The 17,262-nt window shown below is 39.5% G+C and overlaps 1 protein-coding gene across 5 annotated transcripts in view; it reads left to right on the top strand.

The window, feature by feature from the left end:
* Window positions 1–17,262, top strand: part of PIEZO2 (piezo type mechanosensitive ion channel component 2) — a 537,727-nt gene that overhangs the window by 141,566 nt on the left and 378,899 nt on the right. The window contains exon 3 of one of the 5 annotated variants that reach the window (XM_059724249.1): window positions 4,361–4,425. The exons of the other annotated variants lie outside the window; for them this stretch is intronic. Within the exon in view, the coding sequence (XP_059580232.1) occupies window positions 4,361–4,425 (65 nt within the window). The remainder of the gene's footprint in view (window positions 1–4,360; window positions 4,426–17,262) is intronic. 5 annotated transcript variants of the gene reach the window in all.

Raw genomic sequence — 17,262 nt, 5'->3', positions numbered from 1 at the left:
CAGGAAAAGAGATCCCGGGGTGCGCCTGACATTCATTCCGGAGGAGCGGTCGGCTGGTTGTCAGTTAGTCCGGGCAAAGCCTTATCTAAGGCAGTCCCATCTGGGGTGCCAAAAACTGTTGTGCCCCAGCTCAAGTCTGGGATCGTGCCCGGTATGCAAAGGCCAATGAAGATACCAGGGGTGAAAGTACAAAGAAGGTTTATTGCTAGCAATAAAAGGTGCAAGCGGAATAATTCACGTAACAAGCACACCTACTACTACTTCTAAGCATCTTTTATACAGGAGTTTTCAAGCCTTCGCAAGCGTGCTTGTTTAATGATTGGTTATAAGTGAGTGACGCAAGAAGTTCTTTACTGAGCATGTCTCTATACCTGTGCTTTAGCCATGTATCTCATTTACATACATGTGTGTTTCATTAGCATACTTTTTCCCCACCTAGGGGTGTGATTTTTAGTATTTTAATGAGCCCTTTAACCCAGTACTCTGTTTCTTCTTTTGTTTTCAAGCCCCCTTTATCTAAGACTGTCTCCTCCTTATCATTGCAGATGGGCATTCTTCACATAGCATTCTCTTCTTCTTCGTCTTTGAGTAGAGGTTTCTAGGTCACTCCTTACACCATGGCCCAGGCTGCCCCCTGCACCTGAGCCAGGTGTGCCGAGGGACCTGTCTCAGTCTGGATAGAATCCCTTGGTGGGACGGATCCAGCCCACCGGCCATGTTTTACCCATCCCTGACCTATTGTGTATTTTAGGCAGTGATACTGGACCATGGTTTCTGAGCCACTGATGGCTTGTCAGATTATTGCTGTGTTTTTGGAGAAATTATCAGAGGTATTTTGTTTTTATTGTGTGCATTGGGTATGTTCTTTCTTGCAGTGACTAATCATGGTACTTTTCCTGTGTGAAAAGTTAAATTAATCTGTTGCAGTTTTTTTCTTTTGAACAGCAGTGCACTTGTCACAACTAACAAATGGGTATAAGTTATTATGGCTCTTTGATTGACAATGTGACAGCTCCACACAGTTTTTGAGCCAGTCTGGACTGAGTATCACTTCCTTAGGCAATTGTAAAAAGCACAGATAATGAAAATATATCCTGCTCCTCTGCCTCTTGTTCTTTCTTTGTATTTTTGTAAACATTTTAGATTACAATAAAGCTACAAAGTATGATACCCATTATTTGTATGTGCAGTTGCAACAGTAACATTAAAGATGATTAAAAATATAGTTCCTTCCCTGAAGAACTTACTGAGTAAAACGTAAGAGTTGCCATTTTTACGGGACATATTTTGTCATTCAAATGATACTGAGTGTCTTTTTGAATGTGATATGCAGAGATGGATTTTTGATGGATCAGCAACATCTATTGCAAGGCATAAGCCCCTCTATACATGCAGGTAAAGGTGCAATGGGTTATAAAGCATGATCCACACAATTGTGCATTAGATCCCATTGCACCTTATTGCTGGTGCAAAGAGAGCCTGATCCTGGGCTCCCCCTGTACTGGCAAGAAGTAAGCTCCTGCAGCTGTGAGCCTTCTCAGCTGTGAGGGCTGGGAAATGCAGCTGGTGCAATCTATCAGTCATGGGGGTGCGTGAAACCCCTGGGGCTGGAAGATCATGGTTGCTGTGATCACAGATGCACCTTGCTGCTTCCAGGACCCAGCTGGGTCTCAGTACCTGGAAGTGTGCTGCCCTGTGGGACTCTGGGTCCCAGCAGCTGTGGGATGCTGCCAGGACCCAGAGTCAGCAGCTGCCGGGGCTGAGAATCCCCTTAATTGCAGTGACCTGGACATGGTGCACCCCTGCTATACATGCATGGACTTCCAGTCACTGGGGAGATCCTGCTATATGTGCAATCATCATAGCTGGTTAGAGCTTATTATGGCATGGTAAGTACTTTGCATGTGGAGCTGGTCTTCAGGTAAATGTGCAGTTAGCCAGTTAATTGTGTGACAACCTGTAAAGTCCAGAGAGGGCTATATTGTCACATTCCCACCACTAGAACATCAAATTAATTTCCCTTTGCAGCGTGCCTCTTGTGCTTGCTACCAAATAAAGATCTGTTTCTGTAACTCAGCCTCCTCACCCTTAATTTCTTTGTAAATAAACCTTAGCTGTAAAGATGAGGGGAAACTATTTCTGTGTGGAATCTAAATAACTTTACATCAAATAACATAAAAATGAGAAAGATCTATAAACTTATTCCTTTGCACACCTTTGCTTTCAGAGAAGCCACTCACTTTTTCTAAATGGATTGCCCTTCCTATGACTGCTGATGGGGTCATTTAGTGAGTATCTTGAAGGGCTGCATACTAGGCCTGTGCGAATAGGCAAGTATTTGATTTGGATTTGGATTCAGCCAATTTGAAGGACAGTGATTCAATTCAGAGATTCAGATCACTGTCCCGAATCAATTCAGCCAAATCGGCTTCAGAAGATTCAGTAACAATTCAGAGAGATTCAGTGATTTGGCCATAGATTATAATGGGGAATCACTGAAATACCTATAACTTTGTCATTTGTTGGCAGATTTGGATGAAAACAGCAGAGATGGTAGCCCCTTCTGAGGTCATGAGGCCTACTAAGTTTCAAGGAGATAGGTGCATGGGTTTCTGGGAAACTGAACCTAAAACTGTTCAAAGAAAAACTCGTGACATGTGGGACTTTGTGTCTGTGTTAAGGTACAGTGGGATGAAAACAGCAGGGAAAGTAGCCCCTTATGAGGCCATGAAGCCTGCCAGGTTTCAAGGAAATAGGTGCAGGGGTTTTTGGGAAACTACACCTCAAGCTTCTGAAAGCAAAATTTGTGACGTGTGACTGTGTGTGTGTTAAGGCACAGCAGGATGAAAACAGCAGGGATGGTAGCCTGTAATAGAGGGCCTTCCCGGTACTGGTTAGATCTCCTCCTGCTCACCTGTTTCTGGGTCAGCCACCCGCCTCTCTTTTGCTCAGGCAAAAACAGCTCTCAAATTGGACAGAAAGGCTGCAGACAGAGGCTTATATGCTGTTTCTATGTCCCTCCCCCTGAGCACTGTGATTGGAAGGGGACTCAGGGAAAGATCACAGCCAGCTACAGATGTCAGTCTTTCCCCTCTGCTCCCCCTCTTCTTAGTTTCTGTTCCCCTTCAAGACTCCCTTCCGAATCACTGAATCTCTTAATCTTTTTTTCAAATCTTTTCCAAATCGATTCGGAGAGGGTTTTTTTGTCTCCTGATTTTAATTCGGATTTGGTGATTCGGGCTCTGAATTGGGCTGAATTTTCTCTGAATCGAATAGGCAACCAAACCTTACACACCCCTACTGCATATGTGTAGTAAATATGACTCTGTCTCTCTCTCTTTGTTTAAGGTAGTGTTAGGAGAAGTGAAACTATTAAGATACCCACTTGAGGCATTCATAATTGTTCTGTTGATCAAGGATCAAGTACTAAATAGAGCTGAAAGGGAAAAGGAATGTGCAAGTGTGAAGTTGAACTAAAAAGAAGCTTAATATATTGCTTGCTATATTATTTTTTCACTGATAGATTACTGAGCCAGTCCAAATTTGTTTGGATTAATTCCCCTTTCTTTTTCCAGATTCTAGCAGTGGCATATATTTTCATTATAATAATCTCACTAGTCCAAGCTCTTTTAATTTAGAATGACAAGGGCCTGTCCTCAAGTAGGGGAAAAGAATACAAAGAGTAGTTGAATGCTGATCATGGCGGTCTTCTCCATACAATGCCAAGCTGCCTGAGTTATGTGACTTTGTACATTGTAAGAGCGTTCAGATTGATGTTGAGGGGTAGGTTTACCAGTTAATCAGTCAGCCTATGCAAAAAAATTAACAAAATAAAGCTGCGCTCTCGTTAAAAAAAAACAAAACAAAAAAAACCCCCAAACCCCGCCCGTCAGATCAGTAGCAAAAATTAGTGGCGATTGCAGTTCATTCATATTTAGAGATAGTGTTTTTGCTGGTAGCACACCAAGGCCCTATGCTTGTCTTGGTTCCTGAGATGCTCCTGAATTAAAAAAGAAAAGGTCTTTTTAGGAGATGCTGTACTGATTTTTAATGTTAAAGCTCATTTTATAAAGAAATGGAAACAATTTGCCTCTGTTTTCAAGGTAAACTGAGGGGAGTGCTGAAAAAATCACCACATTCCCTCAGTGACTTCTGACTAGCAACATTCATTTCAAAACATTTTCAAAAAGAGAGCTGTGCTAGCAACTTGTCTCAGTGATTTCTGTAATGAAATCTTTCTTTTTTTTTTAAGCATTCATGTCCAAACAGGACAATAATATTTAGTGGGTGAAAGGTAAATGTGCTTTCTTAAGCATATATGTTGTGCACTAGGTACTACAGTAAGCATTCATTATTACAGCTTTAAAAGGCAGTGCTATGCAGAGAGAGGGGCCTACAGGGGCTGCTGTGAAAGAGAAGAATGTGGTAAGTAGTAGAACCAGTTATACCTTTTGAAAAATGTTTCTTGTGTTCTACCATTTTTCTGGCAGGAGCTCCGACCTTCATCAAATTATATAGTGGGGACAAAGCCTTACCTCCCTCTCACTTGGACATGTCCCGCTCTGGTCAGCACGTGTCCATCCCATCCCTCCCTCTATACCTATCCACAATTTTACTCCACAGAGGCGCAAGCTATGTTATAGCAATCGCACATAAATAAACTGCAGCTGTAGGAAACCAGGATTCTTAATGCTGTTGCCTCAGTAGTTCAGTCATCCAAATACTATTATTCCTAAATATTGTAAACAAAACCTGATCTAGAGAGGTTTTTTTTTTTTATTGTTTACACTTTAAATTTTTTTAATTGCAAAAAATAAAACAAAACCTTCTCAAGCTATAAAAGCCCCATGAAAGCAATTCACTGCAGGCATTCAGGGTTTCTCTTTTTGCAGTGTATAATTTGAGACTGGGATTCTGTTTCCAATAAATTATACTTATTTTGACATTTGTGTTGATACATGTCAAGTAATATACACACTGAAGTTAGCTACTATGTGTCAGGTGCTTTTTTGTCAGCTATTCCTGATGAGTAATTGGCAGGCATGCTGTTAAAAAAAAAAAAAAAGTGAGCTAATAATACTTTGTCTGATCAATCACTATTATATTACTGTGTATGTATATTATCATGCCAGTATTCTCAACATAATGTAAACCTTCACTCTGCTACTTAACTCTTACATACTTGTATGTAATCTGGTAAGCATTCTCTGATGTACTCATCTTGTGATTTAGTCATAGTCAGAGAAGTAGGGCTGGAAGGAACCTCCAGGGGTCATCTAGTCCAACCCCCTGCCTGAGGCAGGATCAGCCCTGTCCAGGCAATCCCATACCATCATAATCTAAAACCACTATAATCTAAATTTTACATAAGACTACTCTTACCCTGACACAACATAGACCTAACACCCTGCCACAGGTAAAGTAGGGGAGCAGCCAATGTTCTGCTTCTATAAAATGTTGTCAGTATATGCTCAAGAGGTTCCAGGTAGAAGGTCATGCCCCCTGCTACAGAGGAAGGTAAAACCCCCACAGTGCATACCAGTCTAACCATGGGTTAAAATTCCTTCTTGACTCCAAATACGACAATTGCTCTGATCCTGAGCAGATGGGCAAGATGCTTTAGCAAGGAACCTCCACCTTTGCTCCTAGCAGGAGAAGTGGTACAACCCTGCTGAAGTCCCCAGCCTTAGCTGAAGCCAACATCCAGTGCCACTGGGGAGGCTTAAAAACACCTGGATACATATAGCAGTAAAAAGGGAAAGGGGGCGGGGGGCAGGAGCAAGCAGCAAAATGCAAAAGCATGGGAAATACCCATGGTAGAACATAGACATAGCTATGCCTAAATCATCCCCATCCAGTGGCCAAGTTACTCCTCTTGAGCACCTCTGGTGATGGAGAGTCCACAACTTCCTTAGGCAGTCCATTCCACTGCCTCACTATTCTATCAGTAAAGAAGTTTTTTCAGACATCCAATCTAAATTTACTTTCCTGCACCTCAAAGCCATTGGTCAGTATCCTCATCTCTGCAGTGAGAAAGAAAAGGAGCTTCCCTTGTTTTTTATGGCAGCCCTTCAAGTATTTGAAGACTGCTATCATATGCCCTTGTAAGAGCATTTTTCTCAAGCTGGACAAGATTAGCTCCTTCAGCTTCTCCTCATATGACTTGCCTTCCAAGCCCTTGATGTTTATTGTCCCCCTTTGGACCCTTTCCAACTTCTCCATGTTATTTTTAAAGCATGGAGCCCAGCACTGCACATGGTAGGCCAGATGAGGGCTAACCAGTGCTGTGTTTAGTAAGGAGTATCACCTCCTGTGTCTTGCACCTAACACATCTATTGATGCAGCCCAAACTGCATTGGCCTTTTGTGTGGCTGCATCACCCTGAAGACTCATATTAAGTCTGTGGCATACCAAGACTCCCAAGTCCTTTTCCATAAGCTGCCATCCAGCCAAGTGTCCCTCATTTTTGTATTGGTGTTTTTGATTATTCCTCCTGAGGTGTAGCGTCTTGCATTTGTCGACATTGAACTTCATTCTGCTAACTCTAGCCTAAATTTCTAATCTATTGAGATCCATCTGGATGGCACTCACATCCTTCAATGTTTTCACAATCTTTCCTTCATCTGCAAACTTTCTCAAGAAGCTTTCCATGCTAGCATCCAAATTGTTAATAAACGCACTGAACAGCAGTGGGCCCAGGACAGACACCTGTGGGAGTCCACTTGAAACCTCCTGCCATTCTGACATAGACCCTTTAATACTTACCCTTTGCTTATAGCTCTTGAGTCAGTTATCTGTTCACCTTGTACTAGTTTTATCCAGCCCACAATTCTCCAATTTGTTTATAAGAGGGTTGTGCAAGACCTTGTCAAAAGCCTTGCTGAAGTCTAAGTGCATTCATAGATTCATAGATTCTAGGGTCGGAAGGGACCTCAATAGATCATTGAGTCCGACCCCCTGCATAGGCAGGAAAGAGTGCTGGGTCTAGATGACCCCAGCTAGATGCCTATCTAACCTCCTTTTGAAGACCCCCAGGGTAGGGGAGAGCACCACCTCCCTTGGGAGCCCATTCCAGACCTTGGCCACTCTAACTGTAAAGAAGTTCCTCCTAATGTCTAGTCTAAATCTGCTCTCTGCTAGCTTGTGGCCATTATTTCTTGTAACCCCCAGGGGTGCCTTGGTGAATAAAACCTCACCAATTCCCTTCTGTGCCCCCGTGATGAACTTATAGGCAGCCACAAGGTCGCCTCTCAACCTTCTCTTGCGGAGGCTGAAGAGGTCCAGATGCCCCAGTCTCTCCTCATAGGGCTTGGCCTGCAAGCCCTAACCATACGAGTGGCCCTTCTCTGGACCCTCTCCAGGTTATCCACATCTCTCTTGAAGTGTGGCACCCAAAATTGAACGCAGTATTCCAACTGCGGTCTGACCAGTGCCCGATAGAGAGGAAGTATCACCTCTTTGGATCTATTCGTCATGCATCTGCTGATGCACGATAAAGTGCCATTAGCTTTTCTGATGGCTTCGTCACACTGCCGACTCATGTTCATCTTGGAGTCCACTAGGACTCCAAGATCCCTTTTCCTGCTTCTGTTCCACCAAGCAGGTCATGTCCTAGGCAGTAGGTATGCTGGACATTTTTCCTCCCTAGGTGCAGCACTTTGCATTTCTCCTTGTTGAATTGCATTCTGTTGTTTTCCACCCATTTGTCCAACCTGTCCAGGTCTGCTTGTAGTTGTTCCCTGCCCTCCAGCGTGTCTACTTCTCCCCACATTTTTGTGTCATCCGCAAACTTGGACAGAGTACACTTCACTCCCTTGTCCAAGTCGCTGATGAAGACATTGAAGAGTATCGGTCCTAGGACCGAGCCCTGTGGGACTCCACTGCCCACACCCTTCAAGGTCGATACCGATCCATCCACTACAACTCTCTGGGTGCAACCCTCTAGCCAATTCGCCACCCACCAGACTGTGTAGTCATCCAAGTGCATTATATCTACACCAATCTCTTCATCTACCCAAGTAGTTATTTTGTCAAAGGATGAGATCAGGTTTGTTTGACACTACTTATTTTTTCATAAATCCATGATGGCTGCTTGTGATCAGCCTTTCCTCCTCCAGATGCTAGCAAATGGCTTTCCTTGGGACTTGCTCCAGCAACTTCCTAGGTACTGAGGTGAGCCTAACCAGTTTGAACTTCCCAAGTTGCTCCTTCTTGCTTTTGTTTAAAAGGGGCACTACTTTGTCCTTTTTCCAGTCCTCTGCTACCTGGCCCATCTCCCATGATTTTATTAAGAGCTCTGAGATCTCTGCCAGTTCCTTCTGGACCCTAAGATAAAGCTTATCCAGCCCTGCTGACTTGAATTGATTCAGCCATAACAAAAGCTCTCTGATAATCTCTTATCTTCTCCCTCAGTTTGCCCCCTTCCTTATCCAGATAATTCCTGTTAGGTCTCTGGCTGCAGCCTAATTTTTTGGGAAGACCGAGGCAAAGTAGCTATTGAGTAGCTCTGCCTTCTTTGTATCTTCAGTTAAGAGTTCCCTCTGACTTGTTAACAGTGGACCCATAGCTTTCTTGTTCCTTCTTTTCTGCCCATTATACTTATAGAACCTCTTCTTGTTGTCCTTAACCTCCTTTGCCACGTGCAGCTCATTTTTTTTACCTTTGCCTTCCTGATCTTGTCACTGCAGTTTCTTGCTATTTCCTGGTACATGTCTTTGGTGACCTGCTTTCCTTTTGCATTTGAGGCATTTTAGAAGCTCCTTTTGCAGCCACATCGGTCTCTTGCCAAATTTTTGACATATGGGGCAACACCACCACCTTTTCTCCCAACCCTGCCCTTCCAAAACAGAGTGTAATCCTTGTTGTTCCCATTCCAGTCATAAGAGATGTCCCACAAGGTCTCAGTGATGGCAATCAGATAATAGTCCTTTTCACAGGCTGCAGCTTCCAATTTATCCTGTTTATTCCCCATACTTCTCACATTTGTATACATGCGTTGGATGTATTTTGACATCCTCGCTTCCTTTTTTGTGCTACTTGTTGCTGTCCTGTAGCTCTCTGGCTCTTGCTTCCTCTAGTCCTTTTCCCTCTGGACTGCCTGCTCTGTTGCTGGAGGGTTTTGATCACCAACCCCAGTGAAACCTAATTTTAAAACCCTCCTTGCTAGGTTGGCCCGATGTCAACCAGCTGGTGCCCAAAGATGCTCTTCCCCATTCTAATCAGATAAATAAATTTAAATTTATGCTGTAATATCCCTTATTGGGGGACATAAATAATTGTATGCAATTTTGGAAAAGAATAGAATCTTATATATAGAGCAATCTAATAAATAAAAATTCATGTCATAGATCGTATTCCAGTATTTCTGGTATTGTTCTTATTCCCTTTCATGCTAGGCATCCATGGGATGATGAAGGGGTCAAGGGGAATTATTCTAGCTTACTTGTCACTCATTTCTTCTCCAAACGTCACAAGGAGATCCACAAAGTCTATCCACTTATAAAATCTGTCTCATTGTCTGTGGAAAAAAAAATGGTCCTGATGTTTTAGAATTACACTAAGAACTCATGGTTTCCAGATATGTATTAATCTCTTTTCCCTACCCTTCTTGAAAAAATTCTTTTGTTTCTGACCACAGGGAAAAATCAGAAAAAATTAGGAGTAGTTTTAAGTATGTTATTTTTAAATCTGCAACTCTAAGTTGAATAGATATTTATACTAAAAAAGCCACTCTATAGATGTAGTCTTAACCTTAGCTATCAAAATGATCCTTGAGAACAGGAAGGATGCTTATAAACTTGATAAAATACCATTGGATCCATTCCACCTCCCTGAGAGTTATTTGCTCAAACATTTTGAATTGTATAGCAGAGTGGCTCATTCTAATATACACATGCTTTTCATATTGAGTAAAAAGCTCCTTTTTCCTCCTTCAGTTTCATTGAGACGCTTTATAGTTCAGGTGAGTTCTTGGATCATTGGGCACTTTGGCAACTTTTTTCTCCATTTATATGTTACTGTTATACAGAATTAAATTAAAGCTATTTAAACATATTATTCTATTGTATAATATAGATGATATATGTATACATATATATAACATTTGATTAAACACCATGTAACTATTTGACATAAGCCAAATTTTTCTCCTTAAGGAAAATTTATTCTGACAACCCAAATAAGCTCAATGGTCTTTTACTAAATAAGTTTTCTGTTGAGTACTGGATTAAGCTGTGTATGAATTGGGAGTAATGAGTTGTATTCCTTATTTACCTGCTATGTAATTTTGCATGACCCGGTTACTTGACCTCTCTAGACATGAGTTTCTCTATCTGTAAAACAGCATGTTAATACTTTGTTACTACGTTCTTTAATACTTTTATTCATTTTAAAATATTTTCTCTATGGAAAATATCACTCTGGTTAAAAAGGGTGGTTTCTAGTTCCAGCTCTTTATCCCATGAAAGAGGTTTGTCCATGACAGTACTGTCCATGGAAACTTGGAATGGGGGAGTGGCTCAGATATTTAGGATCAGAGCTGGGTGGTCAAATATTATGCCTTTTCTACACAGCAGCGGACTTGTCAAATTTTATGATGTACACATTTTTCTCTGAAATTGCAAAAGGGTACTATTTCTAAAAGGAAGCTATGTCATCCTCTTGTGAATGACATTTCTTCATTTAGATGAATCTCTATGCTCCCGTTTAAAAGGGTATTGTACTTGATACACGCTTAATGCAGACCAATATGCATTACAGCTTCCTCATCTGTTAAAAGTGCCGTATAAAGAGCTGCACTCAGGAAACCATTTATAATGCACACCAGCAACTTTTATTCTACAAAACTTTTCTTCTACAAAATCCATGGACAACAGTACGTATTCATAAGTGACATCCACTGATGCAGTATTTATTAACAAACTATTGACGTAGAGACAATATGCACTCCTATATATATAGATATATGTCTATATCTATATAGATATATATATTATGTCAGAAATTTCTTATTTGGAAAAATTTCAGCTTCTTGTACAAAAATAAAAAATTTGAACATTTTAAAGTTTTCAGCAACCAAAACATTTCAGTCAACACGTACATGGTTTTGGTTGAAATTCGTAAAATGGAAAGTTTTGACCAAAAATGGAAATTTGTCATTTTTTTCAATTAAATGTTTGGACTTTTTGGGAGTTTTCTTTTTCTTCTTGTTCTTCTTGTTAGCAATAATAATGATACAAGTAATAATAATAATAATAATGATAAATTTTGGGGATAACAGACGCTTTCAATTTTAAAGTTTTTTTTTTGAAAACCAGTTATCAACCAGAAAAAGGTTTTGCCCAGCCTATTACTACAACAGTAATTAGATTCCGGTAGTTGCAGAGTGTGCTCCTACAAAATATTGACTAGTGCTTTATTATAATGAATGCTATATTAATTATATGGCAATGCTATATTATAATTACATCCACATCTGTTGCCCTCTCACCTGTCTGCAGTACTCTCAGGGTATGTTGTGCCTCCAGGTGTAGACATACCCTGAGAGTACTTTTCATTCTTCTAAGAAAAATGGTCATAATCCAATAATTGACATCAGTTAGGTTTCCTTTGTAAAAAGCTTAGTGTTTTACTGATGGAAGTTCCACTCACTAGAATTTGTTGATGTAGTATATTAAAAACAAAGCTGCTAGACTTTGAAACTGAGTCTTCCATGCTGTTTTTCTGCTATAATTGATTACAGCCTGACTGTTTGGAGAAAAATATAAAACTTAATAAAAACTTTTAGCACAGCTATCTTGTTCAACAGTTTTACTGGGCAGCTTCCCTGCCTGACTTTGGAATGGCTTTATCTGTGTGGCCATCATCGAAGCCTTTGGAAATAAACTTCTTTTATTTAAGCCACCCCCAACCGATCTTTTTCATGTTATTATTGTGTTCATTTTTCTTTCTTTTATTCAACCTTTCCCGGTGTTGTAGGACAGATACTTTGACTCTACCGACCCTGATGTTGTAGATCAGATGCTCACACTGCACTCCTCTTTACTTCACCTCCACTTTTTGAGAATTTGAATGCTGTTATTAAATAAAATACACATTAGTATTTTTTGCCTCAATGCTGCTTGAAATCACCTGCATTTATCATGCATGAATTTTGGTGTAAAGTAATATCCTAAATCAGCAATAATTCTTAACCTTTTTCATGTCAGTCACGCCATCCATTTAGAAACATGGAAGAGGCAGCATGGTTGTGATACTCTTACCTGTTTGAAAGTCCGTATCCGCAAACATATTACACTCAGGTGTATGGTGCACTACAGCACATACAAGCAGACTGGTGAAATGGATCTGGTTTTCTCTGGGTGCTTGAAAATTTGATAAACACGAATATATACACACAAATGACTAACTAAAATGTAACTGAGGGCATAATCTTCATATCCTGAGGTTACTAGGAAGAAAACAGATACGGTAACCACAACAGTAGGAATTTTGTTGTGGCGTGGCTTTGGGGAGTTTAGTCCAAGTCCTTTCTTGGGGATTTGAACACATGCATTTTGTAAAAGCAAACCGAGTATAGCACATACTGTTGGCATCTAACAGGCATTTCATATGCATGTGGTGCAGTGTTATAGGTCCTGACATACCTTTCAGAGCCAAACTCTATATACTCAGGTGGCAGCAAACAAAAAAATGTGTTTTGGCTGAATGAATTCTGGCAAGGGTGTTTTGAAGCTACAAAATTTGGAATTGCAACAAAAACTGTTTAATTAAACTGGCAGCTTAGAATAGTTAAATATAACTTTATTTTCAAATCAAAGGACCTGCTTGCATGCTCTTGATAAACATGTGAAAGGAATACTGTGAATAGAGCTCTTTCCTCATCCTGTAAAGGTCTTTTGCCTCACAGTAATGTCTCTTGCCTTAGCTTGGGCCCTATGTTGAGAATCTAGGAAGGATCTATGTGAGAGGAAGGAGAATATAGGCAGTGGAAAAGTGAGAGAAAGAGTGGAAAAAACATCTCCAGCCCTTTATCAGTTTCAGATAAATTTTGCTATGAAAGATCATGCTATTAAAGAATGATTTCAAAATCTGGTTTAATAGAAATCCTTTTGTGTACAGAATGGAAATAGAATGGAGGAAGAAAACGTGTAGGAAATTTGCTAATTATAAAGACAAGGCTCTGTGTAGGTAGCACTTTCTTTCAAATTAATACTCGAGTCAGTACTAGTATGAGTTTGTAGTGTTAGGGGAACCAAAAGGAACTATATTTTGAATAAACACCACAGTCTTATTAAAATGATCTTAGTAGACTTACTATTTAAGCAACTGTACTTTGCACAACACAAAGTTGGTAATAACAGTAAAGTTCTAATAAAGAAGGCCAAGACATGTGACACGTTTCACAATGCTGTAACTTGCTTCAATTTTGACCACGACTGTAAATTATACCAGTCTGGAGCATACAGAAGACCAACTTCCTTGGGAGTATACACTACATTAGTCACTATTACAAGGCCTTGGCACTAGTTGGTGGGGAATGTAATAGTCACTTGTTTGCATTGTACTAATGGCTATGCAGGATAGAAGGGGGCACATGACACCTACAGAGAGATAGGATATACCAGTGTAGTTATAGCCCAGATTTTTTCTAGGGTAATTTTACACAGGATTCTTGTAAGGTACACTCATGTAAAGCTCCTTGTCATCTGTTTGTTCCTTGTTAACTTTCCTTTATACGAGTATAAACCCTGGTGTAAATGTGTCATAGAAGTATAATCAGAAGTACAGAAAGGAAACTTTTAGTACACAATGACAAAAAGTTGCATCAACATTTGCCTAAGAACTTTGTCATAAATTCTAGAGTGCCCTCTGCTGGCACCTTATCAGTTAATTATTTTCATATGCACACACCTTTTATTTATAGGGCATTCTTGAAACTTCAATTTGGCTTGTATTTAGCAATGTGTATCTGTAAATTCCCCTGTCCACTTTTTCTTGGCTTACGGTATTTTTCAGTTTCTAAGATAACATGTTATACACCTGTAATGTTCTGTCCTAGAGGAATCTGCTTTGCAATGGTCAGTGAACTTATCTCTATATATGCCTTGCCTGTTTTACAAGGCTGTTGAAAACCTTATAAAAGTTCACTGAGGTCTTTTGTAAAGATGCATATGAAATATTGGTGCTTCTTTATTCATTATACTAGTTTACTACTCTTCAGTTTAAAAACTTTTACCTGTTTTTTTTTTGTATGTCATTTATTTTAATAGATTAATGCAGTTAAATAATGTCTAATATAGATCCTACTGCATTCAAATCGTATTGTGTTAAAATTAGGGATGAATCAATCAAGAATGTTAAACTTAGACTCCCTGGATTCAATGTAAATCTCTGGATTCAAACCTGCACTTGTCATTGGGCTCTAGAGCAGATTCAAAACACAGGTTCTGTTTTCTGATTCAAATTGATATAAGCCTTTGTATAAACACTGAGATTTCAGTTTGAGTAGTTTATTTTGCTTTATTTTAAGCTGACTCGAAATAAATCTCAATAAGCCATTTTTAACCGATATCAGCATTTACAAAAATGTTTGCACCAGTTTTGCCAAATCAAGTTTAAACACATTCCCTTTTAGACAGGGTCCTAATATGAACACTAATACAAACATCTTATATGCTCATCACTAATTAAGACAAATAATCTTTTCCTTTAGTACGTAGGTGAAGTTTTCTGAATGAGAAGAATTTTGTCTCACTGTTTGGAGTACATTTAAGAAACTGGAAAGTACATTTAGGAACTGGTTAACCTGTCAAAAGAAAGTTCATTTTTTTAAAATGCAAAAATGCACAGGTAGTTCTGTTCATTTCTTATTCTAAACCTACATTTAGAGATGTGTAAGCTGCAGTTAAAGCATGTAATTTTAGCCATTTAAAAAGTCTTCTTTAAAATTATCAGGTAGTTTGGATAATTTAGCTTACCCTTCTCATCATTCCTCTGTCTCTTTAGAGCAGTAAGATTTTAGTCTCCCAAAAGAAAAAATTGGGTACCTCTGATTTCTCTGCAAAATGTGCAGACAGGATGCCAATTTTTTGAGTCTCAGGTTGACCTAATGATAGGAAATAATTATGCCAAAAATGCCAGCTCAGGTTAAGCCAATAAGAAATGTTATTACTGGAAATAGTTATGTGAATACTGTTGGATCAGCAAAGAATTGTAACCTGATAACTGCGGTACATATTATAAAACAATAACTACAGTATGGTTAGATGGTAAAGCAAGTAGTTGAGACTGAGATAAAGTTTAATAAATGTCATAAAAGTTTAATAAATGTCATAAAACAGTAGTTAAGGACAGGTCAAAATTGATTTATTATTGGTAATTGTAGGGGCTATCTCACATGAATAAAATAAGACTAGTTGTTAATAGCTGAACATGCCAGTGACATTTTTTAAAAGTTCTGTGCTTTTGCTTTTGCTTGATCTTTGGAGCCTGCAAGTGTGTACACAGTGTCTAAAATTCCAAATGACCATGGCAGGGACCTACTTAATTCAGTTTTGAAGATTTCATGGAAACCACAAAATCCAGGGTTCTCTGCAAAACCAATCCTCCCAAAAAAACTTAATAAAAATAAAATTAAGTAGAGCCAGTGCTCCCCACTTCTGGGAGGTGAAGGCGCTGGCTGGTGGGGTGGCACAAAGGGCAGCAGACAAGATGGCAGCCTCTCCACCAATCAGCACTGGGGTGCGGGACCACTGTGAAAAGGCCCGCAAAGTTGGTTCCGCACTCGCCAAGAAAAACCCTTTATTTCAGTGTGATTTCAGTGGGCCCCTATCTACAGGGCTGTGTTGCTTCTAGAGTCTTATACATCCCTGTACAGGATCCTTGCATTTTCACACTACCTGACCAGTAGAGGCAAGAGGGAACTAGCAATTAGGGAAGAAACTTGAAGCTAGGTTTTTTCTTTGCTCCAAGTTGCAAAAAAATGACTGCCATTTCCCTTTCTTTAGTGTATTTCTGGCATGAGAAAAATCCATGCATCTATGCTATGGAGTCTATAAAAATGGTTTTATCCAGGAGACACCAAGTATGAGAGGGAAGAAAAGCCAGGTTTCCTTTCATATTTACTAAGGTAACCTGCCTTCCTTTAATTTTTCCTGCTATTATGGTCACATTGCCTCTTTTCTTCTTTATCATATGCATCCTTATGGCTCATAAATTATCAATATTATAAATGAATTTTCTGTCTGGCAAGCTGCTCCAAGCTGAATGGTAGTGCTTTTCCATAACACACCCCATAACATTATCCTATTTATAAGAGAGAAGTTCTTAAATTCTGTTCATTGGCTTTGAAATGCACTAATCTGACTCTGTGGATACGTGTTTTATTTCTTACCGTTTCTTTTTATTAATTTCCAATGCCTTGTTTATGGAGATGAAAACAAAAGACTGCAAGCTCGTGGCAATTGTCTCAGCCCCTCTTAGGGCTTGCTTTGATGAGAGATTTTCATGATTAAGGCATACAGAATTTGGCATTTTACAAACACTGACAGTATCTGTGTTTTATATTGTAAGCATAATTATAGATACTTATGCTGAATTTGAAAATTATAGTATAAATCTTGAATGGACTTGTCCTTTTGGAAAATATTAGTTTAGTCTGAAAAGTTTGCATTTTATATATGTGAAACTGAAGACAGTTAATACAGAAATAATTGTGGGGGAAGGTTCCCTAATAGTCTCATGTTCACTATTCTGTTCCTTTTATGTGCTTGGAGTGCTGGTTGGGGAAAAAAAAGGCAGCCTGGGGTGGGGAATTCTATAAGGTCTGAATATTAGAATTGCATTCTAGTTTGCAGAGAGCACATTTTCTCCTTGTCTGCTGAAAGGTAGCATTCTAGCTGCTTTGCAACAGTTGGGAACAAAAATTTAATTGTGGGAGCATTAGGATATTTTAAAACAGAAGTTTTAGTTATGATATGATTAGTAGAAATTCATTATCAGGAAAGGGGTGCAGGTTGTCGCCGTCTTGGTCTAAGCACATAGGCAGACAAGGTTCTTTGGGTGAATCTGATATCTTTTATTAGACCAACTTAAGTAGTTGGAAAAAAAATTTAGCAAGCTTTCGGGTTTAAAAAACCTTTGTCAGGCTGAGGAAGTCTCTGCAGTTGGTGTGTGCTCTTCCTGGATGGAATGAATAGTAAACAAGCCAGAGGCTGGGCTGGTATGCATACAAGATAGGCAGTCAGTGAAGATGTAAATTGA

This window comes from Alligator mississippiensis, chromosome 3 (assembly GCF_030867095.1).
Source record: "Alligator mississippiensis isolate rAllMis1 chromosome 3, rAllMis1, whole genome shotgun sequence".
Classification (NCBI taxonomy): Eukaryota; Metazoa; Chordata; order Crocodylia; family Alligatoridae; genus Alligator; species Alligator mississippiensis.
This window is presented reverse-complemented; position numbering and strand designations above follow the sequence as displayed.